The sequence below is a fragment of the Periplaneta americana genome, chromosome 5, assembly GCF_040183065.1.
Source record: "Periplaneta americana isolate PAMFEO1 chromosome 5, P.americana_PAMFEO1_priV1, whole genome shotgun sequence".
In the NCBI taxonomy this organism is placed as follows: Eukaryota; Metazoa; Arthropoda; class Insecta; order Blattodea; family Blattidae; genus Periplaneta; species Periplaneta americana.
In genome coordinates this window covers 59,619,995-59,647,699 of record NC_091121.1, presented here as the reverse complement: position 1 = coordinate 59,647,699, position 27,705 = coordinate 59,619,995, and the positions used below count along the sequence as shown (strand labels likewise).

Sequence of the window (27,705 nt, the reverse complement as noted above, 5' to 3'; positions counted from 1 at the left end):
TATCGTTGTGGGGCCGGCCACCTAGGGAATTCACAACCTGCAAGTTAGGCCACCCAACTAACAATTTGACGAGTGTCACACGTGCGAGACATCTAGTAGGAAAATTTGGAATTATAACATTCGCCATGCCATCTTAAGGCAGAAATTATTACCAAATAGTGACATAGTGTGATGCTATTTGGTCGATCAGCTGACGGTGTGAGAGAGGCACCTGTATTTAAGGTGTTAAATTATAGTTGTATTAAATTACGCTAGATAAAACCGTAACCTATCTGAAAATGGACTCTATAATAACAATATCAAGTGAAAATGTTCCCAAATACACGAACACTGATGTGTCATTGGAATTACCGATTGAGGTGAGAACTGTCAAATGAGATACTATTATTTAGCTTGAGATTTTTAAGTAAATAACACTTGAATGCTTTACCTTGACCTTGCATTAGAATAAAGGAATTGTACCTCTTAAGAATGTAACAAATGTTTGTCAAAATCTGCTACTTTTTTATTTTCTCAGCTCTTTCTTAATGTGACATAGCCTATAACGAGTTACCAAAACAACTTAAACGTTTGTTTTATTGGCTTTATTAATAAATAAAACTGATTTTCATCTTCAACATTTTTATTTAGAATGCCATTTAATTTATTATTTTTAAACTCGGTTATGATTATGACAATGTAAATGTTTTATTTAACATATATATAATTAATAAAATATGGAGTGTTTGTGTTTTTTTTACAGATCATAATATACATACTGGAGTTCCTGCCTTTGTCCGACAGAATCAGTGCCTCGCAGGTGTGTCGTCTATGGCATATGGCATCCAAAGATTTGAAATTGCATAGTAATGAAGTAGTCGTACTTCACGATGACCTGACCAGACCCCTTCTAGTCTTTGAAAATAGTCTTGGGACATTTCTTCATTTTGTGTTTAAAGAAGTAGAACTTGGAGCAAAATTAACAAAATTCTGGGACAGATTCTGCCCACAGATGCGGTCTCTGTCTATGCATAGTTGTGATGTATCAGAAAGAACTTTTGTAGACATTTTATTAAGGTGTTCGCATCTAGAAAATCTCAACGTGAACGGGTGTCGTGAGCTTCTTATGTCGGGAAGAGTGCTAGAACAAGAATCTGATGTTCTGTTGTTGAGTAAGACTCTTGTGAAACTTAAAGAATTAAGTCTTGCTTCAAATAGATATTTATCTGACGCTCTTTTCAACAGATTTGTAGCCATCACACCCAATCTAGAAGATCTGTCTCTGACAGGGTGTCAAATATCGTTCCATACTGGACTCTATAAAAAGTTTTATCCCCGTAACATGTCAGATAACGGCATCATCATGGCATCTGAAAGTGTTCTGACATTTCGCAATATATTACAGTACATTGTGTCTCAGGCAGAAAAGATAAGAAAATTAAGATTTAGTCGTACACTGATTGACCACACCGCGCTGTCACAACTAGCAGAAGTGCCAAAACTTCGTCTGCAGGCGCTACATCTCCAGTACTGCGAACAACTCAACAATACAGGCATACTGACGCTCACGGAATATCAGCAATCGTTAAATGAACTGGACCTGAGTTTGTGCTCACGCATCACTGACCAATCTCTGCTAGCTATTTGTCGCAATCTAAAAAACCTTTCAATTCTGAATATCCAGAGCTGCCGTGCTGTTACTAATTTAGGCGTGACAGAACTGTGTAATCTTAGGAAACTAGTCGACTTGAATCTGTCACAGTGTGAGCAAGTTACAGGGGAAGGGATTGAGAAGGGGTTGTGTTCCTATGTGAATCCAGAATTTAGACGTCTCTATCTCACTGCACTTCCACTGGACGAGAAAACTATCTGCCTTATAGCTGAGCATCTTCCTGGGTTAACGCATCTCGATTTGGGATGGTGCTTCAACGCAGTGACAGATACTTCCATTCAGGCAATCTGCCAGCATCAAGTATGGCTACGGTCCCTCAAACTGACTCGTTGTGACAAAGTGACAGATGCAGGACTCACAGGCATGGGGCTGAGGACAGAAAGAGTGGAGCAAACAGAAGGAAATGTTAATAATGAACAAAGTAGTGTAGTGGAAAAGGAAATAAATGTAATGCCTGACATTAGTAACGAAGGTGTTGTGCACAACGACCCTTTGCATAGAATATCATTACGGACTAAAGCTGAGCAGGATATTGTAAATGATGCCAAGAGGAAGAAGGTTGTACTGCAAATGTGTGAAGATCAGGATGTTGGACAAGTGGAAAGTGGATTCTCTCTTATTAGACTAAAAGGTGTGCAGGTGTTAAACAATTCTTCTTCTTTGTGCTAATTTGATGTGAGAGTTATCTTGAGAACATGTTTCTTAAAGTCATTTACTTTTTTCCAATTCTTTTTTAGGTTTGCAAGAATTAGACTTGTGTGGCTGCAATAGAATTACAGACGTTAGCCTAAAGTATGCCTTTAGCTTTCTTGAACTCCGACATTTGAATCTCAGTCTTTGTCAACAGGTTTGTATTGTTTGTAAAAAGTTCTCCTTTCCTTTCCATTGTAATATACGAAGCTAGATATTGACATTTTCCAACACAAACAAATGCATGATAGTAAAAATAGTACGTATGAAAAAAGTATTTTTTGTTTATTTGAAACAGATGAAAGACAGATTTTTTTTGTATTTACAGTGGTATTTACAATCAGGCCTAGGCATTGTCGTTCGTACCATTTAATTTGGTATTACTTTTAAGTAATCTGGGTTTTATTTAGCCTATAGCTTGTAGCATAATTATTGTTCTCATCTCTTTCCTTTAGAAATAAGATATGACAAACGTGAAATTCTTCATTAGTTTATTTTCTTGTAAGTTACTATTATAGTATAGTTATTATTACATTTCAGGTAACTCATTCAGGCATCTCGGATCTGGCTTCAAAAAACCCAAGTATTGAGACTCTCATTATGAGCAACTGTCACAACATTACAGACGATGGTGTAGTCAACTTTGTGAAGTGCTTGCCAAGACTGAAACACCTTGACTTGCAGGTACTGATCACATTTCGTATTTTAATTTCAGTATGAAGTATCAAGCTTTCTGAATTCGTGTTAGTGCCATTCAGATTTATTTCAGACTTCTACAATCTCATAGAGCCCTTACAGATAAATAATAATGATACTGTAATAAAATAGGGAAAATCTTTTAAAACCCTGTATGAAATGCTAATATCAGAGGATTCCCCTTGAGATTAAAGACTTGCACCATTTAAAAATAATTAAATATGTTGATGTTAACTAATTCTGAGATCTTGGCAATAAAGCTATTAATTCTCTTGCTCTCCAATATAGTAGAGTTATGTAGCAAAAAGTATAACCATTTTAATGTAAGCACCATATTTTTATGTTATGGTAGTTATATCATCTACATGCAACCTCCGAATTGTTTGGAGGACCACACCTGCCGTTGGTTAGCGGGTTCATATGAGGATTGTTAGACAACGTCACCAACCATATCCCCTCTTCACCACTTAGAGGACGCTTATGCATGCCACAACAGATCAGAATATTAAAATAGCATTTTCTCCATTTTTGATGGAACAATTACACTGCTGTGACTCGATCCCCAGAGACTCGTTTGTTAAAAACAGGTAGCACCACGGGAAGGTGAGGGTGGGATTTGAGTAGGAGAGATTATGGAATGCACTTCACTACTCCTTGCAACCCATAGTTAAATGTTATTAGTAGTAATTTCTATGAAAAAGTTGACGTAAGAAGTACAAAAATTGCCATCAAGCATCTTCAACTATTAATGAAGAATCTATTTCATACACAGAAAGAAAACCTCGTGGATACAACACGATTTGGCACGAAATCCTTCAATACAGATGATATGTGAGGTAATGGCTGGTTGATTGATAAACCCAGTCAGTGAAAATCCATTGAAAATGTAAAAGTAAAAAAAAAATATATATATATATATGTGATGATGATGATGATGATGATGATGATGATGATGATGATGACGACGATAACGATGATAATTATGATGAAAACTGTACATATTTAAAATCATAGCTACATAAACTCGTGCTCGTTTTCACGAGTTCTTTGTTTGATATTTCATGAGAGTACTACCATATGATTTTATATGTGGTAACAATCAAAATCGCAGGCTACGCTAGAAACACAAAACATGCTGTGCAGACATGTAGGTGCAGAGCATTAGTCCATTAGCATAATGTAAATGGAAAGTATTAAGAAAACTGTTTGAATTTTACAACCTGTGTTGAGATTTAATTTCTCCAGAGTTTCGAAAATACTAAAGGGTTGCAGAGTTCAAAATCTTCGTCACAAACAAATTAATGTGACATCTTGAAATCCCATTAGCCTATATGAAAAATGTTCATTTGGTGCACTAATTCGAAATGTTATGAATATGCATTTGAAAACACTTAAATACTAAAACATATCAGATGGATTTCATCAGTAGCACAAACCTTTGAATTAAAGAAACATAGTAACAGGAATTCCTGGTGACAGAATAATTTTTTTTATTAGAAACTACTTTATTTATGCTCGTTGTACGTATTATTGTTCACCTGGCATCAAGCTGGTCATAATTTCCAAGGTTCGCGGATTTTCATAGTTTATAAACAGTTAGCATGACTTCGTGAATAGGAATAAAAATGGGAGATTCAGGCCATAGATTTATAGTACGGGTACATAAAGGTAACCTGTCATTGAGAGAAAAACTTAAGAGCCATCTCTCCCTACTTTACAATTCAATTCTGTTAATCATTCCCACCTGTCATCAGAGAATATGAATTCCACCTTACAGATGTTCCCACCTCAGAAGTGGAACTCTCCACACAGTCAGACTAGCAGAGTCCAGGAAGGTCTTCATCGACCATATCTGGAGGTGTTAGCAACCAACCAGCCAACCAATCAATCAACCAACATCCATTCTGGAGATGTTAGCAACCAACCAGTCAACAAATCAATCAACCAGCATTACTGTACATCAATGTTTCCAAACGAAACAAAATTCGGAGGAAGTTAATGAACCTACTTATTCAGCAAATTTACATGAATATTGCATCAAAACAACAGCATGTCCTTTTATGAACAGCTATTATACTAACACTTAACATGTATCAATTTATATCCGAAGATATAATTGACAGTCAGCACAAGTAATGATTCTGTGAAAAATATTTTGAGTATGCCCAGCTCTAACTTAAAAAGACTTATACCTTCAACTACTTACGTAACAAACAGCATGATATTTATAATTTAAAATAAGCAAATCGAAAATTAAACAAAATTCCCTTTATACTTAAATGAAGTCTAATTAACTATTTTCCATCCAGAATTCATAATATGCAGAGTGAAATATAAAAAAAATATGATAAATTTATTATGAATAGTATGCTGCATTGTGAAAAAGTAATTTTTGCATATTATCATTCAGCATGAGGGAGAAAGCAATGGTGAATTATTCAGAAGCAGTTTAGCTTGGACCTCTTCCATTGCACGTATAGCGAATAATGGATTTAATCCACCTACACCTTTTTCTTTCAACAGAAGACGAAAGTTGAGCCAACCTTCGAATCATCATGAATTCCTGCATTTAACACTAGCAGAGGAAAAGGTCCACGCTACACCTCTTCTAATTAAGCTGTTAGAAAATTAACATTAACTAGCTGTCTAGCAATATGCTTAGATCAAACTGACTAACTACAAAAAATTTTCAGACATCACGTGACACCCTTATTGTTCATTACAAGAAGCATAAAAAATCATTCTTTTAAGAGAATTTATAAAGAATGTTATTCTACGTTATTTTCATCTAAAATGTTAATGCAGTTATTAATAGCAATGTTAGAAAATCATTTCATAGTGTTAAGTATTCATTCACACGGTGTCACCAGCGAATAGGGATTATAAAGAATGGACACTGAGCGAAATTTCCTGTGTTTTGTTTCTCTGTGCACCAGCGTACAGTTCCACTTTCAAGCGCTAGAGGTTAGTGTAATCGAGCATACGCTAAGATAATAATTGAGAACAGAGTTAAGACACAGAATCCAAACATCGCCTACCTTATTGCATAACCCAGTAACGCTTTGCTTCGAATAAATTCAAGTTAACGGCTTTTCCTTATTTCTCAGTGACAAACTAGTTGTAATTATAATTGTTTATATTTCAGATATAATAAATTATATTATAAAATAATATAATATATTATAAAATTAAGTATCAAATTCGTTTAATATTTGTATATAATATAATATAGGTATATGGTTTTACTTCTCGTAAGAGTTTTGTTTTTCCATTTTCAGCGCTATCACATCATTACATATTTTAATTGATGTTGGGGTCAACGTCTCAACTCTCATTATAAAAGAACTCTATAGTCTAGACATTACAGTTAATGACGGATTTATTATTTTATGGATCCAATTTATTTTATTTGAGTACATAATGTACCTAGATGTATTAATTATATGTGTTATATTTCCAATGTGTCGACTGCTAACTGGTGTGATGTCAGCGCCAACTCTAGGGAGAAAGCAGAATCTCATGCTTTAGCTGGCTTGAAGGTCATTGAAATCAGTCCGGCTACATCAAAGCCTAGATCAAGGATCAAAGGTACCGACGCGAAGTGTCCATTCTTTATAATCCCTATTCGCTGGTGTCACAACCCTGAATTGAGTACTGTAAGAACTCATGTAAGCGTATTTCCTCTTTTATTTACTAATTTCGAGAAAATATTTCTATAAAACAGAATAAGAAAAGTGTATTTCAGATCTTTGTGTGAACCCAAGCTCACTTGACCCACCTCACCCACTAAACCACCATAGTTTCTTTCTCTGTGTCAAAAGATATTAACATTTTCATAGTTGTGTCTTGTGTTGCATTACAAACGTGACGATTTATTAACAGGGATGCTCTCAGTTAACGGATGCAAGTCTTGCAGCAATTGGACAGAACTGTTGCAACTTGAAATATCTGGACATAAGTCAGTGCTCTGGGATGTCTCTGGAAGGATCAGAACGTATGGAACTCCACTTGCAGACCCTCCACACGCTCCACAAGAGAAGCCTCATTTCCAAAGAGCATCTTAAAACCAGTGACAAAGAACCAAAGCAAGCACCTCCACCTCCGCCCTCACCAGCAAAATTTCGATTCTTACTGCGACGCTAGTCAGCCCACAACATAGCATTCCCTCCTCGCAAGAAGAAAAGAGTAAGAAGATTAGTTGTGTTCACTAATATATTTATTTGAATTAGTGTTCATTTTAGAATGTTTGCTGTGATTAATGTACCAGTCACTTTTAAGACATCACACTAGTTTGGTATAGATGATGTATTCTGTAAATATTTATATTTTCTGTTCTAGCCCAGACAATTACTTTTGACTATTTATTATGACGTCTTATTTTGAATATGGGAAATGTCATTTATTTTGCTGCTAAATCCAAAATTAATTTCTTACATTTACTTACTTCAGTGTAATTTTCAAGCTATACAATATCAGTAGCTTATGAGTAGACCATGTAGGCTTATCGGTTATGACTGTTACTCCAACCGAAAAATACGATGAAAAGCAGGTCAAATTAGATTTCTGTAAATAGTTAAAACATTATGGTTGTGAAACTTGGACTCTCACTTTGAGAGAGGAACAGAAATTAAGGGTGTTTGAGAATAAGGTTCTTAGGAAAATTTTGGGGGCTAAGAGGGATGAAGTTACAGGAGAATGGAGAAAATTACACAACACAGAACTGCACGAATTGTATTCTTCACCTAACATAATTAGGAACATTAAATCCAGACGTTTGAGATGGGCAGGGCATGTAGCACATATGAAATGCATATAGAGTGTTAGTTGGGAGGCCAGGGGGAAAAAGACCTTTGGGGAGGCCGAGACGTAGATGAGAAGATGATATTAAAATGGATTTGAGGGAGGTGGAATATGATGATGGAGACTGGATTAATCTTGCACAGGATAGGGACCGATGGCGGGCTTATGTAATGACGGCAATAAACCTATGGGTTCCTTAAAAGCCATTTGTAAGTAAATAAGTTAAAACATTATTTATCCATTTCATAGTAACTAATGAAAATTCACACAAAGTACCGTAGTTCTCGAGGATTTATATCAGAAAATTCTCTCGTAATACTTTTTTATCAATTCTAAAGTGTGAGGATTGCACTTACAAACTCTGTACTTTAAATTTCTTTAGAAATAAAAATCGGAACACAGATTTCGAAATTTATCCGACTTCTCTTCTGTTAGTATCCAACATTACTGCTTTTCTTTTCTAAAATCAGTTCTCATTTCATTTACAGTCCTATATGCCTTGGTTCTTTTGCGAATAAGTGTATCAGAAAATTGTAAACAAGAAAAAAGTTCATATAAACATATGTCCGAAAATCCTTAGTTTTTTAGTTATTAATGAAAGAACATAATGAAACATCTGTTAGATATTGTCAGCTTGGTAGCAAGTGTTGCAACTTTAATCAATTCAGAAACTCATAACAAATGTTCAAAATGTTCTCCTGTAGTAAACAGCCATCTAGGATACAATGGATGCATCAGCATACTTGTATCGATAACATCATTCGATTATCTAACAAATGAATATTATTATTGGTTACAAACTTAAGTCGAAACGCGTTGAACATAAACTTTCATTGTTATGAGTTTCTGAATTGAAGTTGCAACACTTGCTACTAAGTTGACAATATCTAACAGATGTTTCATTATGTTCTTTCATTAATAACTAAAAAGTAAGGTTTTTCGGACATGTTTATATGAACTTTTTTTCTTGATTTGTTGTGAGGAACATGCCCCCAAGGTTTGTCAAAGTATTTCTGAAACACTCTGTATAGTTTCGAAACATTGGAAATGTCAAGTTCCAGGAGACAATGGATTATCCAAAAGCCTAATTCTAAAGAAAGAAATATACTTCCGCAACAGATACGCTTTTTCCAACACGTGTTACTGTTCTTATAGTTGTGGGTTGGTACATTCTGCGAGTCCAATCAGTTTCTTAGAAAGATTATATATCAAGAATCAGAACATTGTGGATAGGGAATGAAGTTCTTTGCCTCAGTACGCTCTGTTTACCACTTTATAATATATTTGCCTCTATTTAATATTATAGTAATATTTTATATTCCTCCAAAATTTTCTTAATATGTGATTTGCTAAATAGACATTTTCAAGTTGAAAAATTCAATGTACATATGTCTAATATGTATAATGCTAAGTGTTGATAATGATGGAATATAATTATGTAAAGAATAAAAGAAAACATTGTACAGTTAGGTGTACATATAAATGCTCTTACAATCAGTTCAGTCAAATTAACAGTCAATGATAAGCATTAAGTATCAGTTATAGATTTTTAATATGCCACAAATGAATCAATGAAAACGTTATTTCTGTTTCCGGTACCCTGTTCCTCTGGAGAAAGACTGACCCCATGACTTATAGATGATAAATCTCAATTTTAAAAAAGTGAAGAATATGAAGTATCTAATCAGTATGAGAGAAATTTACACACAGTATTAATTTGTTAATGTATTTTGCGATAGTATGTGGCATGTACAATTTCATATTAGAATCTGTCAGTTTTATCAGTAATTATGGAATACAACAGTATTTTTTTTTTGTATAAGCGGAATTATATTTGTTTACCTTATTTGCAGAAAAATATATATACTGGTACCATAAAATAAACCTACATTTTAATTGACAATGCTGTTACACGGTGCTTTTTTTCTGGTGGAACATATAGAACCGAAAAATGTGTTAATAAATTATGTTTTTTTTTTCTTGAACTCCGCTTAAGACTTCTGAGTCTTAAAGTTGGATGAAAAGGAGGTTAAAAACGACTAGATTCTTGTGCACTGTACAGTAATCATTTCCCCATCTTCTATAATATAGCCTATTCTACACAGAGTTACACCACCTTTTTCTCCAGAAGAAAAGCACAGTGGTTACACGTAATACTGTATTATATTCTGATACGTTTTAAAAACAGTTTTTATCATAATGACTTTTTGATTACCATTAAAAGTTTAGTAGTTGCAAAAAAAATCGTGAACTTATAGAGCATTGCATATTTTTATTTGTACCTTTGTATATAGCCTATCCAAATAAACTGTAATTTATTTTCGGAATGATAAATACATGTTATTATATAAATAGCAGGAAATGTTCTTGTATCAACCACAATTCCAAGTATTATTAGTGATGGAATCAAGTTACAATATTACATTTTATGTGTAAGTACCTTCATATTAATTTTAAAATTAATAGAATGCTGCTTATTAATCACATTATATATTATAAAATTGAAAAATGTATTTTATTTTAAATCATTTAATTGTAAATAAAGTAAAAATGTACAGTTCTATGTAAATAATTTTTATGGTTAACCTTTGTAAGCTCATCTATACACCAATGTACAGAATTATAGATTATAATCTTAATTTAATAAATGAAAAATGGTTATTTTTGGCTATTAATATTTTATACACTGTTATTAATAGTGTGAACGTGAATGAATGTAGAATTTTTTAACATACGTATTGTGCCACTAATTGGGAATTATTACAGGATGATCATGCATTATTTCTTCAGTGACATGTATTGCAAATGTGAATTCTAATATTAATACTTTCTCATTGAACAGTCTGTTTCATGTGTACACTGAAGCATGTCTCTTGCACAGTATTACTATTTTTGTAGTTCAGTGTCCTGTATTGTAATGCTTTGATTTTGACATATCAACGAAAAAAAAAAAAATACGCTGTGATTCGCTAATGACAAATACAGTATGTGACAATTATTATACGCGCCATCTTATTCAACAAATTTATTCTTTCATTCTTACACCTACTGTAAGTAATATAATGCTTACCAGTAGGACTATCTTTATACTTTTCACTGATTTGAAACATGTATTATTAAAAAACCACGATGTAAATTTCCCAAATATTATGCAACTATAAAACATATTTAAGTATTTAATTACAAGAATTAAGAAAAAAGATCCCATTTTTTCGTATTAAATTCACTTCAAAAAAATATCGGGTTTTCCTTCAGTAATCTATTCTCCTGTAGGAAGTAACACAATTAGAGATAATGTTGAAGCTTCACAGAGATAATTATGCAATACATAATTTTGTCTGATTCACATATGGTGTAAGCTTAACAGTTTCCCAATATCATAATTATGGTATATCCAATTTTTATTACCGTACTTTTTACTCTTTTATACATTCTATGAAGGCGCATGGAGGGCATGAAGGTACAACTCCATGCTTTCATGACCTCGGCACTGGAATGAGATGGTGTGGTTCGCACCACGCATCACAATTTTTAATCCAGTTTAATCTTCTTCAATTTTTTTTAATTTTCCCTCTTCTTGTGATCAATGTTATTAAAAATTTGGCATTTAATGTGATGGCTGTGCATAGATAATACATAAACTTACTTACAAATGGCTTTTAAAAAACTTAGAGGTTCATTGCTGCCCTCATATAAGCCCCCCATGGGTCTCTATCCTTAGCAAGATTAATCCAGTCCCAGCATCATATCCACCTCCCTCAAATTCATTCTAATATTATCCTCCCATCTACATCTCGGCCTCCCCATAGGACTTTTTCCTCAGGTCTTCTAAATGCATTTCTGGATTTGCTCATATGTGCTACATGCCCTGTCCATCTCAAACGTCTGGATTTAATGTTCCTAATTATATTAAGTGAAGAATACAATGCGTGCAGTTCTGCATTGTGTAACTTTCTCCATTCTCCTGTAACTTCATCCCTCTCAGGCCCAAATATTTTCCTAAGCACCTTATTCTCGAACACCATTAACCTCTGTTCCTCTGTCACAGTGAGAGTGTTCGAAACACTTAAAGTGTTGACAGTTGCAGTTCTCTCCCGCAATATGACTCATGGCACAGATCTTATTAGCATCAGATAATCTGCCAATTCTTTGTTTCTTCTTCATATTTATATTTTGGATTGTAAACATTGCTGCGCAGATTGACTCTGCACATAAAATTTCAATCCAGAAACACAGTGAACTGGTCACAAAAAAATAGGCACATGCTAAACAGAGTGATAGAATTTTTTTAATTTTGTGGCACTCATGAACTAGCATTAAGGGGTCATACTGAAACACAAGAATCAGCAAATCATGGCAATTTCGTAGATTTCTTATCTTTACTTGGTAATCTTGATAGTGTGTTAGATGATCACTTGAACAGTAATTCAGTTTTTAAATATGAGGGAGAGTCAAAAAGTAACCATAATAATTGTTTTATTAATTGAATATGTACAATAAGACTGCAAACACTTCATCACTTTTCAACATAGTATAACAGGAACACATGCATTGAAAGTAGTTGGGACTATGTTGAAAAGTAATGAAGTGTTTGTAGTCTTATTGTACATATTCAAGCAACAAGTTATACTAAATATGTTTAGGATTAAAATGCTACCATCGTACCATCTTCCTGGAAAATGGCTGTTTTTACAAAAAAAATCTTTGGACTATGATTGTTTTAAGAAGACTACTGAAAATTTTCACTCCTTTAACATGGGACTATGATATTTTTTTCACTAACACCTAATTCAGTAGATGGCCGCTGTAGACTTCCAACACAGGAGTACAGACTGTTGCAAAAGAAACATCGCAATGCTTCCATTCCTCAAATGAGGTATAGAAATTCTTATACATTCAAAAATTTAAAATAAATACTATAGTCTAGACACACGATCTGAAGACATTAATTCGTCAATTTAAGCACAGAAACTTAATCATAAACAAAAGCAAGAAAAGTCTTTTGCATTCAATATTTTCTAATGCTAATAGAAAAAAAAAAAAAAGGAGTTCAGACAAGTTTGGGAGGGCAGTGCCCCCCCATAACTCCGCCTATGCTCAATACATTATAAATAGATAGTTGCTAACCACTAGGATCGCTACTATCGCCTCAACACAGACAATGCGAAATAATCCTGCACAGTCTATTGTTTCTAGTACCGGTACCCTTAACAACTAAAGCTTCGTGACTGTATACACTAGACTGTGGTAAGTTCCTTCCTGTCAAATCTCGCGGGTTGATTAGGATGAATAATGTTGCCCCAGTCTAGTATATACAGTCACGAAGCTTGAGTTGTGAGGGTGCTAGGAATAATAGACTGTGCCGGTACTATTTCGCATTGTCTGTAATGAGGCGGTAATAGCGATCCTAGTGGTGAGCAACTATCTATGGATGCATATTTACTACGTATATAGCTTCGTGACTGTATATACTAGATTGTGATGATGCCTTTATACTCTCCACAGACCACGATTGCGTAGCGAACTTAGATTATAGATCATAGAAGTCAGTACATATAATCTTAGGGTGGCGCGCTGAAATAAGATTGACGAAATGATTTGTAAAAATCTTTATGGTGATAAATTACTACTACTACCGCTGAAATCCAACCTAATTGTTGCACATTCAGTTGCGTGAGCGTGAAAATGAGAGACCAGGATGCACTCATATGAAAAATGATTCTTACCTGAATTATAGAAGATGCTGGAATGCTGCCTCTTCATCCGCAAACATTTCCTGAACTTTCTACAGACATTGTGCATCAAATTCACCATCACAAACGAATTGAAAAAATTGTATCTAGCCTACTTTCTAGATTTCTCGGTTGCAAAGCATGATCTGCTGTTATCTTATATGGTTCAAGTTGTAAGAGTTCCGTTGAATTTATAGTTGATGATTTTTCGTTATTTAGTCGATGTTCTCCTCAGCACACGGCGATTAATCCAGTGCCGGTAAGTCTACCTTTATAAACGAGGCTTTAAATAACTTGCTTACTTAAAATTTGGACAAAAGAGAACTTTCGACAAAATTAGTATCTGTTGACACTTTCTTAGAGTACTTCATAAAAAAAACCGTATAATATAAACACACGAAATTGAAAATCCATATGCGCATGCTCGTGACTGTTCAAACCAATTTGAAACTGCTGTAGAAACAAATCTAATGTAGGTACCTAACACAAACAGACTTTTGCATTGATTCCACCCTAAGTCCCGAAATGTTAAAGACGATCAAGTTCGAGGCACAGTGCAATACTAGTCTACTTCCGAACACATTCACCGTGAAATCCTAAAACACATAATATGGTACAACCACAAAAAGTGTCACAAATAAGAGCATACTGACAAATTTTAGCATGTATATGGTAAGGAAAAAGCATACACTTTCTACATTTACAAAACCGAAAGTCCATTTTCACAGTAGAAACTACAGACACTGAACTATAAAATAATCGCGCGCGCTACTGGCCGGAAGTTAATTCGATACATCAGCTGCCATTCAAGCAACGTTGTCATAATAGACAGGTGGTCTGGCAGGTCCGATGGTAAAGAAAATTAATGAGATAGTGGAAAGAATGCAATCATCCAAAGTCCTTCCTAATGAATTTTAAAGCAAATAAGTTTAAAATAGAAAGAATTTCTCAAGAAAGGGTGAAACTTCGGTGATCTTCACTATAACTAGCGAAGCCAATTAACATGTCACCATAGCCTTCGGAACGTGCGGCTAATTACCTATCATCAATTTTATATTAATTTTCATTATTTTGAACCACGACTAAATACTAATTTTACTTCATATTTATTGTATTTTTTGGTTCAGAGAAATACTAGTATTTTATTCACAGATTAGAGTACGTATGACTAACGATTATTGGTGCGAAAGATATTACCAGTCTTTAACGCAAAAATGTGCACTTTAACCCTACTCTCAGAGAAGTACGTGTGAAAGGCATCCTCTTTAAAAAAATTGTACTGTATTTGTAACCAATATGAGTACTCGGAAAACAATCTCGGAAATTATATTTTAGTTTACAGTCGTTTCTTTTTTCAATTTCTTTACCGGTAACTTAAGTACCTAATTGGAAATGAAAAGGTAGATTACCGAACGTAAGTATAGAAAAATTGGCTAAAATAATTCAGCCGAATTAAAAAACAGCAGCAGCAACTTACCCATAATCTAGGATTCTAGGTTATGTTTTTTTTTCTCTTCTATGGAGGAGGAACCCGAAGCCTTGCACTGCAGCCTGAGGCTTATTGTGCTTACCACTCCTATTCTGTGAATGACTGCGTAGCCAAACAGCTGCACTCTTGTACAAGTACAGCACACCACACCGTGAACTTAACCTGATCTATGGTATGGATGATGATGTGTGTGTGTGTATTAATGATGGCAAAATGAGGTACAACACCGAAAATTACTCAGCAATTCTGCTTCAATTGGTTGAAGAAAACCCCTGGAAAAACCCCCCAACCAGAATTTGAACCTGGGACCGCAAGTTTCACTGTCAGACGCAGTAACCATTAGTCCACAGTGGTGGACTAGGGTATGTGTTAATGCCTTCATAATCCGAGCAGCAGTGTGCTGTACTTAACGAAACATACGAAATATAAATATATAGCACATACTAAAACTTCATGAACACTTGCGCTTCATGTGGAGCAATATTCTGAGGAAATTCAATTACTCGGCAATATATGAGCACTATTTGTTTCGGTGAAAACTTGCTATTTAAAAAAATAAATCGTCCCTTACACTTTTGCTGAAGTTGCACTGTGTGCAGCTCCATCTTTTCAAATATTTTGATTGTGAGAATGAAAAAAGGCCATGTTACATTACATTTGGGGAGTAAGCCAATCATTCATTCACAGGGTTCTGCCCAAGGGCAGGTCTTTCACTACAAACACATAATTCTCCAATCTTTCCTATTTTCTGCCTCCCCCCTCCCTCTGCCCCAAGCTTGGAAATTGGCAACGTCCTTGTGGTGAATTGAAATTGCCTTCAACAATGATTTGAAAGTTTGTCGGTCTTCATTTTCCAGCCGTCGATTCATAGGTCTTTTTCTAACTACTTCTGCCTGTCTGTGGTATATTTCTTGTAATATAATAATCAGAGCTTTTTTTCTGGAGAGAAAGGTAGTGGAACTCTGTGTAGAATATATCACAGTTGACGAGGAAATAATTCCTGTCCAATGCACAAGAATTTTGTCGTTTTTAATCTCCTTTTCGTCCAACTTAAGACTTCCAACATTTAAATGGAGTTCAAGAAAAAACATAATTATTAACATATTTTCAGGTTCTATAATGACAAAAACAACAAAAAGGTGCCTGAACATCATTGAAGCACTTTGCTAGAAAAAAAGAACAATGATACTAAATAATATATTGAATTCTAATGCAAAAATCATAACATTACTCAATGCTTCAACTGAAAATGTATCATACTCGCTACAAAATAATTTGAAATGTGGGCATGTAGCTTTCATGGATGTGGTGGAAGCACCACTTCCCTTTTTATTTTTAATGAAAAAACTTTTTTGTATACAAATAAAGTATAGTAACTTAATTATAGTTGTAATTGTATTCTTAATATTGTAGTTGTAATCCCCTGATAGAGAGGAAGAGAAGCCTGATGGTCTTATTTCTACCGGGTTAAATAAATAAATTATTCTTCTTTCTTCTATTTAGTGTTTGTACAATGTTTTGCCTCAGAATGAATTTGAACATGCAGGTGACGCAACAGGGAGAAGGAAGGGAGAAAGAGAAATGCAGAATCATTATGATTTCTTCCTCTTATATTATAGTATACAACTAGTGAGCTGCTTCCAGACTTTCTAACGTTTATCTGTTTTATTAAAAACAAGAATCACCCAGAAGGATAAGATATGTTCACAAAGCAATAGTGTGTAGTGTTTACAACAATTATGTTACTATAATATTATTACTAACTCCACCACTGGAGAGTAGTTATGTTCTCCAGCGCTGGTCCCAAGCCCGGATAAAGGAGAGTGAATGGCTAGCTAAGAGCCCTGTGGGCTGTGCCAATGCTGAGCAGGTGTATCTGCTAAAACACACGATGTGCTCCAGTTGTCAGTCGACTATATAACCAGCAGATCTTACCTCTAGAGGATGGACGAGGGCAAGTTTCTGACACCTTAAATCTGGGACCTCTCAGCTAAGATATGGAACTCCAACAGAAGAGTCCCTGGTCCTCCAGGTTGGGGGTTTGATCATGGGATTAACATCCATCACCAAAATTGTCTCATGTATTTTTTTTTTTGTAAATACTGTAGTTCAATAGATTTTTACTCAAGAACTTTATGTTCAAGAATCCAAAATGGAGTTATGCTCTAGGTTCATGGAAAAAATATCTCTCGTTGTGATGATGATGATGATGATAATAATAATAATAATAATAATAATAATAATAATAATAATAATAATAATAATAATACAGACGTGGACAAATTATTAGCAAAATTGAAAATTTTTATTATATATTTTTACAAAATATGATTCCTCAATTTAGACTACAGTTGACATTTTTGCGTATTTCCAAATTATTAGCAAAACTGAAGATTTGTATTGTATATTTTTATAAAATTTAACTCTTCAATTTGGACTACATTTGATATTTTTGCATATTTACAAATTATTAGCAAAACTGAAGGTTTTTATTAGGCTTATATATTTTTACAAAATTCAATTCTTCAATTTGGAATACAGTTGACATTTGGGATATTTCCAAATTATTAGCAAAACTGAAGATTTTTATTTTATAGTTTTACAAAATTTGACTCTTCAATTTAGACTGTAGTTGACATTTTTGCTAATTTACAAATTATTAACAAAATTGAAGATTTTCATTATATATTTTTACAAAATTTAAATCTTCAATTGAAACTACAGTTGACATTTTTGCATATTTCTGTCTATTGTAATGATAGAAATATGCAAAATTGTCAACTGTAGTCTAAATTGAAATATCAAATTTTGTAAACAGAATTATCATAAAAATCGTCAATTTTGTTAATAATTTGTCCACGTCTATAATAATAATAATAATAATAATAATAATAATAATAATAATAATAATAGTATAAAAACTACATATAGATGGTAATGTATTCACTACATAAAATTAGGGTATTTAAAAATGAGAGAAAAACAGATTACTTATAATTTATGTGGGTATTACCCGCTAATTCATTTTTATTTATAGTTTTCTGCCAAAGGGCAGGTCTTTCACTACAAACCCAGCGTTCTCCAATCTTCCCAAAGTACTTGTAAAGTAAAGAGTGACTTATTCTAAAAGAACCATTCACAAATTATTTCAAAAGATCAGATAGAATAACGTAATAACAATGTTTATTGTAACATAAATGTCACCTTTTCATGAAACAAACTCATAAATGAAAGAAGAAAAAGCAAAAGCAGTGGGATTAAATTTAACAGGAGGATAAAGTTTCTATGAAAAAGCAAACAAAAACACAAGTAATTGTTGTTTATGACTTAGAAATTTCTAAAATGACATGCTCAGCAAATGTCTGGGATCAACACTGGCCACTGATTTCGAAAATTGATATGTAAAATTCATAACAATATATAACACATTCTCCAAATCAAGTTGCAATGGACTTGATTCTTTTTTCAAAACATGAAGATAAGAGAACCAAAAGGAAAAGAGGAAGAGCATGAAGGGAAGAAGTGTGAAGAGAATAAATTCTGTTGTATTCCAAATGTAAGATTCTCTCACTAGGAAATATATTCCACTTAACCTTTCACAATTTTTAAAATTGTAATTACATTTGCAAAGTAGTACCTGCACATTAAAGTAAACAGAGCTGAAATAGTTGATAGGTAAATATTTATACATTCCATGAGTGAATCTTTTTACAAATGGACCATTTTCATTGTAATTTAATTATGTAATCAAATAAAGCAAAAAAAAAAAAAAATACTAATATTTTCTCATGAAATGTAATAGTACAAGATTCAAGATCTCTATATAGTATTACTGACCCTTTCATTGTTCCTTTATATCACAGTTTATATATATATCAGTCGTGTATTAAATACATTCAGGATTCATTATGAATGTATTTTTTTAACCTCTATATGTAATAAATTCTAAGCAAAGGAAAGAGATAGGTGTAAGCATAGTTCTTTACACTCCTAATAGAATTACAAGCTACAGTACGTTTACCTTTAAACAAAAATGCATTATCAAATATCAAATCATAAGAGCTAATCTTGAAATTTAAAATGACACAATAAAATTAATTTTCTCTGAAACTTTAAAGTAGTACTTGTCTGTTATGTCCAGTATCAATGTCTGGTTAGATGAGGTAGTGAAATAAAAAGAATACTGCGGAGAATTCTTAAACATGTACTAAAATGATATATAAAATTCCAACACAATGTTCGTAAATTTAATTGTACTGTACACTGTGATATTATTATTATTAATTTGTTGTAGGTCAGCTTATCAAATTAAATAATTTCAAATTAACTGATGATTTACAACTTACCAATGAAAAAATATGGATACAAAACCATTACAGTATTAAATTAACTAATAGTCTAAGCTGACTAAGTTAAAGCACATTTTTGACAAAAGCTGAGATGTATTCATTCTATGTATTAAGACACAGGAACATCCACACGTTCTCTGAGCTGAAAATACAATTTAAGTGTATTTATTTTATCTTCTTTCTGTAATATCTAATCAAGAATAAATTTCTAATTCTCAGCTTAGTTTAGTCACGAAACTGTTTGCCTACAAACAGGGTGAGTCAGAAGGAAAGGTACATGGTGTGAGAAGTGATAATATTGGTGATTCTGAACAAAAACGTTTATATGAATATATGCCCTGTTCTTGTTCTTAACAGTATCTGACATACAGCTGTTTCAAAATCTCGGGTGTCAGTCTCATGTCCTTCATCCACTCACATGCAGATACAACCAAAACGACATTAGGTTGTAATAGGATCAATGAAACGTATCCAGGGCATTGGATTGGTCACGGTGGAGTCATTTCTTGGCCACCGAGGTCACCCGACCTTACTCCTTGGATTACTGTGTGTGTGGGGTTGGCTTAAGAGCAAAGTCTACAAGTGCAAAGTGGAAACAAGAGAGGAACTTCTTGCTCGTATTTTATATACTTGTGCTCAAATAAAAAATGTCCGAATCAGCTCACGTCAGCAACACAACTGTCTACAAGAGCTGCACAGTATATTGAAGTTGACGGAGTTTTTGAACATGTTCTGTATAGAAAATTAAACAGAACATGAGGTAACAATGTTTTAATTTACTATCACCTGCACTTTTTCCTTTCCTCATTGTTTTGATTAGTTTTCTTCGAAACCATTAAGAACAGGACATATGTTCATATAAACGTTTTTGTTCAGAATCATCAATATTATTACCCCGCAAAACCTGTACCTTTCCTCCTGACTCACCCTGTATAGTAGCATTATCTGTCATGTTAAAATCATCTGTTTTATAAAGCTACTAATACTTAAATAATTATTTTTGTGAACATACTAGTGAATTTAAGAATTACAAATTTATTATGTTATAATTATGTAATCCTTAGTCCACAAATAAGAGTCTGTTCTACAATATTATAGGCCCCACTAAAGATACATAATCATGACAGAGGGAAAAATATTATGTGACAATTATGAAATTATATTCACTTAAGATTTTTATTAAACACTGCCATGTTTTGCATTCACAGAATTATTTTATTTTGGTAGTGGTAACCTATTGCTGAGAAGTTTCCGACTGTATAATACAGTAGAGTTCACTGTATGTTAATCTGTAATTCTTATAACAATGCATCTTTCAGTTTCATACACTAACTTATGTGCAAATGGTCTGAATGTTTTATTGTACAAACAGGAAATTTGATAAAATATTAGAGAATTTTTAAAAGCAAATTGAATCATGTTTTATATTATGAAATAATTGTTTACAAATTAAATATAATTTTAATGTTCAGTTCATTAAACAATGCCTACCTACAAAGGCCATTTACAGACTATGAAATGGTATGATAATGGAATAACAATGGAATGAGAACAGTAGATGAAGCAAAGTGCTTTGAGAAAAGTTGTCTTATAGCCACTTCATTGCATCACAAATCACACAGGATGTCGGGAATTAAACCATGGTTGCTTTGATGAGAAAGTACAGTGAAAGTATTCGTTTGTGAATTAGTTTTTCCGCTATCTGTTATTGAGTGTGATGTGTCACCAGCCAGCAAGGTCAATCTATTGTCATTCGAGTACAGTACGTTGCCTGTTCAGCAGAATCTAATCAGCTCTGCACTGAGTGAATAAGCTTACAGTTCCGTGATGTGTTTCTGTCTTTATGAGGTAATAAGTAATGTTTCTTTATAGTTTGAAGAATTCAATAGTATGTAGCCTAGAGGCTTTGCAACAAGGACATTGAAATGCTGCGTACGAATTATTTGTTTATTTTTTTTTTACAATAAGTGTTTCTGTATGATACATTTATTAAAACTGCGTAATTCTTAGTTTCGTAATTTGAAGCTCCTGCTGTATTGCAACCACTGGCATCTTCATACACATTATGAGTACACATTACATTATTATGCTGGTTATAACTAATATACACAATGAAATACAGTAATACGTACCACTTTAAATTTGTTTTGTATTAGATCACGCACAGTTGTAACACCATTAACACCAATCTCGTATTTTGGTGCATGATGAGACATAGTTTATCTTTTCCCAAACCACTCAATTATTTGCACTTTCTTTCTTTTCTTTTCTTAGTTTCCTTTTGACACCCGTGGAAGACATTTTCCATAGAAGTTTATAAGTACTGCCACTCAAACAATAGAAAAAGTCGATTGGTACATGGATTTGCAACTGTGTGGAAGTTCTTGGGGTCATTTCTTTGAAAGCAGGTATTGACTGTTTCACAAAACTAGGGAAAACATCCCTTCCCAGTGAAAATAGCTGGCGGCGGCAGCATTCCTACTATATATTGTGTATAGATTGGGTTTGTAATAAACCTCTCTACAAAAATACGTACTAGCATAATGTACAATACTTATATACATTTTTTTTTAGCAGAAAAAAAAAGCGAGAGAAAGGCAGTTCAATAATCTGCCAATAGGTACTGATGAATAGGTAAAAGTATAATTTTCTGTAAGTCAGCCGAAAGTACATTTTAGGTTTACAGGAATAATTTCTGTGAGTCAACAGTCGAGGCTGTGTCTGTGTACTGTAGTGTAAATTGAGTGCTGCAGGCCTGAATTTTCATATTGTCATTTTGGTAAGAATATCTATTATTTATTCTTCGTACTTTTTATTTCCAACTTCAAAAATACAATCTGTTAATTATCATTAACATTAATACATTTTTCAACTTTAGGATTATAAATATTTCGTTTCGTCTATGTTATCGAACCTTAACCTCACACTATACAATTACATTTTTGTATTTTTCTTAATCAGATGTTGCATTTAAAAACATACTGACACTGAAATATTTAAGTTTTAACAAAATTTTTAACATTACAGATTCCTACATTCTGTGCAAACAAGATGAAATGATTTAAACATGGGTATACCTGAACACGATATGAGCAAGAAGCCTTCCTCCAAAATCACAAGTTTTTTTTTTTTTTTTTTTTGTCAGATAGAGCAATCTTCTGAAACCACTATAAATAGTAATACAAATACAAACATTGAATACAGTATGCATTTGTTGAAGAAGAGGTTACTAACTATGTGACAATAAATTCGTTTGAAAATGAAGAGGTTGCTAGCTATGCGACAGTAAATTCTTCTGAAAATACAGGAACATCGAAAACTTAAAAGGATTCTAAAAAGAGGTTTGTATAGAAATGTGTTGCTTCCTGAGAGAATGTTTAAGAATTTAAAGGATGGTTATACAAGATCTCTTAAAGGAGAAAAAAGATCTCTTGCTTACTGGAAAGTGTGTGAACAGACTATTACATGTGAGAAATCTGAATTAAGATATCCACAATCATCAAGGCATAAACAGCTTATAAAATCAGTTAAAAAATACTCAAGGTTGACTGTGAAGGTGAGAAGGCAGGAGCAAAAATGGGCTGCAATGCTTGCAGAAAAAGACCTGCCCATGTCACTGAGGGATACATTGATTCCTTCAGTAGCTTCAATACATGAAGATTCACAAGAAGCAGGAAGTATGAAATTAAAGCGAACAAAAACCACAGGCCTACTTACAAAATGTTTTGGGCCCACATTTCAACAACTCCTTCCATTCAGAATTTAAAAAAATAAATTTTCATTGATAATGGAAACTATGAATTTAGGCTCAATCAATGTGCTTTTACAATTATTTACTTCGACAAGGAAGTTAATGGATTAAAACACAATTTTTACACATGACTGAATGTCCATGTGGTAATGCAAATAATCGAATCAAAACTCTAAAGGAATCCCTAGAGAAAAATGAATCCCAATGGAAAATATGATGGGATTTTGCAGTGATACAAGAGCTATAATGTCAGGATCATATCATTGTGTTTTCACCGAGCTGAAAAAAGAATTGCCTCAAATTTATATTTTAAAATATTCATATCAACTATATCTAGTAGATTCATGAGTTAGTAACAAACTTCCAAAAGAGGAAGATAAGATTTATTTATGCTCATTTTCACAGAAGCTACCAAAGACAACTAATTTCAAAGAGTCACTTCTCAGACTGGCTCCTGGACCAGTAGGGACATCTGTAGCCAAAAAGATGAAAGCTAATTTGGCAAGCAGTCCTGATTTCAAGAAGATGGAACAAGTTGGTCATGTTCTATGTGGAGAGAAGGTAAAAGAAACACTCCCTTGAAATCTTAAGGAAACTGCCAACATGAAGTTCGCACCTCTTACTTTGTGTGACATGGGCACAGTTTTTCAGCTTTCAAGCAGATTTAATGGAAGACAGAAGAGAGTTTACTCCTAAAAAAATCTCTCAAACGTATTTCATTATTCAGTGTCAGCAGTTTTAAATGAGTGCTTCGCATATGTAATAAAGGCACAGATAATGTGTTATAATGGTATGTTGTGTTTTTATTTTATTTCTATAAATTCCTAAATATAATATTTTACGATCTCAAATGTGTCGAAAAAAACTAATTTTAATTTTTTAGATCTTAGAAATCTGGAGTTTATTAATAATCTCAGAAGATATGGTAAGAATATATATGTATTATATACTGAAGGAATTAAGACAGGTCTCATGAATATGAAAATAATTATGAACAAAGCACATTAACTGTGATAATCTTAAGATCCAGGTGTTATTGTTGGTTTGTTAAATATTTCACCACTGTGTTCTTAAAATTTTTATTTGGAAATATAAAAGTAAAGAGCATTGAAAACAACGTTTAGTATATTGAAAGTTTGAATAACGAACCTCTGTGATGAATTTACATTTACATAATAACTTTCCATAAAAATTAATCAAATTTTAATTCAAACATAACACACATTTACAATCGAGAGCATACAGAAAAATAATAATAAAATAATGACAATTCAGTAGCAAGAACACATAACTATAAGACATGAGGTATACAATCAAATAAAAAAGTATATAAAAATAAAGTACCCATAACTAATGGAGTAAAGCTCAGTAATCAGTAAGTTATCAAGAATGTATTCAGGCATTTAGAGAAATATTAAAACCAAATCAACCATCGGAAAAAGAAATTGGTACAAACAAATGAAAAGCACTTTCTCACATTATAACATGCACACAGTAAAATAAACACTTTACCAGAAACACACATACACACAATTCTCATTATTTAGTATTATAGAAGATAAATTAAGAATAAAAAGTCAAATTCTTCAATTTTAATGGGAATATAAGTGTGTAGCACCCCAGCTATCTATATTTTCCTGATTAAATGTCTGAAATGATTTAAATTCATATTGAATAAAGACAGATTTTTCCAGAATGAACTTAACAATTTTCTTTAAAATAATTAATTTAATTGTAAATAACTTTCTTGTTTTTCATCAACACTTTTCTCTTCCTGAAATTTAACTCTCACCTCAATATAAGGTACCTACTTGCAATTCATATGGCATGTCAAGTTTTACGTAATTTTTAACTTTCATCATTATGCATGACATCTTGAAATTGATATTTCAAATGTGAAGTTTTCAGAGCAAGAGAAAAACTCTGTACGTATAAAAGTGAGATTTGATTTCCTAAACCATTATGTAATGCCATAATGTCACATCTAATGTCAAGATGGTTTGTTTAACAAAATCTCAATATTCAAATTGTATTACCAAAATAAATTCTTTTTAGGACTGCCTCAGAAAGAGAATAATATACAACGTATTTATTTTTTATCTCTTAGGCTCATGTAAAAGCTCCAGTTTCAGGTTCAATAATTTTGGCTGGTGTATTATTAAAGTTGGGAGGATATGGTGTTTTATTTTTTTAAGTTTTGATTTATTAATATTTAATTATTTTACTGAAATTTTTTATTAAATTGTTATTTATTTGTAATTATGATGAAAAAAAAGGCACCTATCAAAATCAAGCAGAGAGGGATTAGGGATTATATGGGTGAATTCAGATGTTCAAATTTTCTGCTATAACTTTATTTTATGTAACATACTGAACAATGCCTAAATATGGAAAAGTAAACAGATATGGCATAACTTTGATTTCCATGTTCTACTCTTTACTATCTCTCAGTTTCCTAAATGAAAATAAAACCAAGTTGTAATCTTCACTTTATCATTAAAACATACCAAAGAAATTTTTAATACAAACATGAATATACGAAATTTGACTGAGCATTTCTGCAAATACGTGGTTTATAACTGAAAGCTATAAATTGGACAATGGTTAAGACAAGTTGGATTTTTTAACCGAGAAACATACAAGTTTTTACATATACCGGTACTCTGAATACATTAAATTTCTGTTCTTATGCAATATTTATTTTTACTTATTGTAGACTTTGATTCAAATAACTGGATTATTGCGCACTTCCAAACTGGCTACATGTATTTTCTTCAATAGCTTCTATATCAGTACATTCTAAATAAAATTTCGTATTTTAAATCATTAATCATTCGCCCTTGCAATGAAATCAAATCTATAGTCATATTTAAATTATAAGGCAATGTAAGTGAATTCTTTAGTATAAAAAGAATAGTACGAAAAAATGAAAATGAAAATATATAGGAACCTAATATTTCAGATCATCCATCATGTTCTTAATATCTGGTAAGAGTTTAATATTGTTAATTTAATTTTACATTAGCTGTCATTTTTCAACTCATATTTTCAGTGACGTAAATTTTATCTAAACATGATTCTATTAAACTTATAATCTAAAATTTTGCTTCAACTGTACTTTGCTGCAAACATTTAAAAGTGCATACAACAAATATAGTACCTATAGTAAAAACTTTATATCTATTCACAAGATGTTGGCTTAGTTTATGTACTACCGAAAATGTGATTCTTTTATTTTGTGGATTTAAAATTATTGATCACTTGTTTAATAAATAATCATTTAATTGGAAAATTTTCCATAAAATTCTAAATATAAATTTCGTAAAATCTTTTTAGTGAAATAAATTGTTTTAATGAAGACAAACTGTTCTGTATATAAGTAACGTATTTGTGAGAAATGACAGCATTGTATATAGTCCATCACACCAAATAGATTTGTGTGTATACCTCAGACTCCGACTTTAATACTTTTGAGTAAAAACTGTTTTTTGACTTGTTATGAATCGATCTTATAAATACAATTTGATTGATTCAAGAAACATGACTTGCAGACAGCAAGTTTTAGATAAATCTTTCAGCATATCTTCGTTTTTTATACAGGATGCTTAGCAGGCAACAACTAGTAAGGAATCGATCTGATAAATATGTTGTTGTTTTCTAATGCCAGGCGTTTGACAATAAAGTCATTTGACCTCTTGCACTCCAATATTTTTCAAAGATATTATCATGACCAGCCACTGAAGCACAGATTTTGAGGTGTTCCGAATCCATTTCTTGGTTTGAGTTGCACAATGGGCAGTTAGGGGACTGATATATTCCAATTCTATGCAGGTGTTTGGCCAAACAATCATGGCCTGTTGCCAATCTAAATGCAGCTACAGACGATTTTCGTGGTAAATCGGGAATTAACTGTGGATTTTGATGCAGAGAATTCCATTTCTTCCCTTGGGATTGTGTTATCAAATTTTGTTTGTTGAAGTCTAAGTATGTAGATTTAATAAATCTCTTCACAGAGTAATACGTAGATTTAGTAACAGGTCTGTAAGTAGCAGTGCTGCCCTTCTTTGCTAAAGCATTCGCATTCTCGTTTCCCAGGATTCCACAATGGGATGGTATCCATTGGAATACAATTCTTTTATTGAGTGATATTAATTGAGAGAGCATTTTAGTTATTTCTGCTGTTTGAGATGAAGGTGTGTTTAGAGATTATTGATAGAATAGCTGCTTTGGAGTCTGACAATATAACTGCATTCCTAAATTTATTGATGTGGCATAGAAGATTCCTGAGACATTCACTTATTGCAATGATTTCACCATCAAAACTTGTTGTTCCATATCCAAGAGATCTATAAAGTGAAAAGAGACAGCACATAACACCTGCACCGGCACCTTGTTCTCTGGAGATCAAGGATCCGTTGGTGTATAAATGAAGCCAGTTTTGTGGAGGGTACCTAATATTAATTGTCTCTAAAGACAATTGTTTCAGTATTTCAGTGTTTACTTCTGATTTCAGTATTTCTTCTGTTAAATTTAGATTATATTCTATA

The 27,705-nt window shown here is 32.8% G+C and overlaps 1 protein-coding gene across 2 annotated transcripts; it reads left to right on the top strand.

Annotated features, from left to right (window-relative positions):
* Window positions 1-174: 174 nt before the first annotated feature.
* LOC138699705 (uncharacterized) lies at window positions 175-7,702 on the top strand. Of its 2 annotated transcripts, none has more exons than XM_069825787.1 (5): window positions 175-359; window positions 743-2,282; window positions 2,389-2,498; window positions 2,882-3,025; window positions 6,920-7,702. In XM_069825787.1, exons 1-5 carry the CDS (start codon window positions 279-281, stop codon window positions 7,178-7,180), a joined length of 2,136 nt encoding a protein of 711 aa, XP_069681888.1. In that variant the 5' UTR covers window positions 175-278; the 3' UTR covers window positions 7,181-7,702. The 2 variants fall into 2 exon arrangements, with proteins under 2 accessions (XP_069681888.1, XP_069681889.1); XM_069825788.1 differs by lacking the exon at window positions 6,920-7,702 and adding an exon at window positions 4,815-5,169.
* The last annotated feature ends 20,003 nt before the right edge of the window (window positions 7,703-27,705 follow it).

Bases quoted from the DNA above. Each gene is read 5' to 3' on its own strand.
- LOC138699705 (XM_069825787.1), top strand. From the start codon at position 279: ATGGACTCTATAATAACAATATCAAGTGAAAATGTTCCCAAATACACG. The intron at 2,499-2,881 runs GTTTGTATTGTT...ATTACATTTCAG, and splicing joins ATCTCAGTCTTTGTCAACAG to GTAACTCATTCAGGCATCTC. The intron at 3,026-6,919 runs GTACTGATCACA...ATTTATTAACAG, and splicing joins TGAAACACCTTGACTTGCAG to GGATGCTCTCAGTTAACGGA.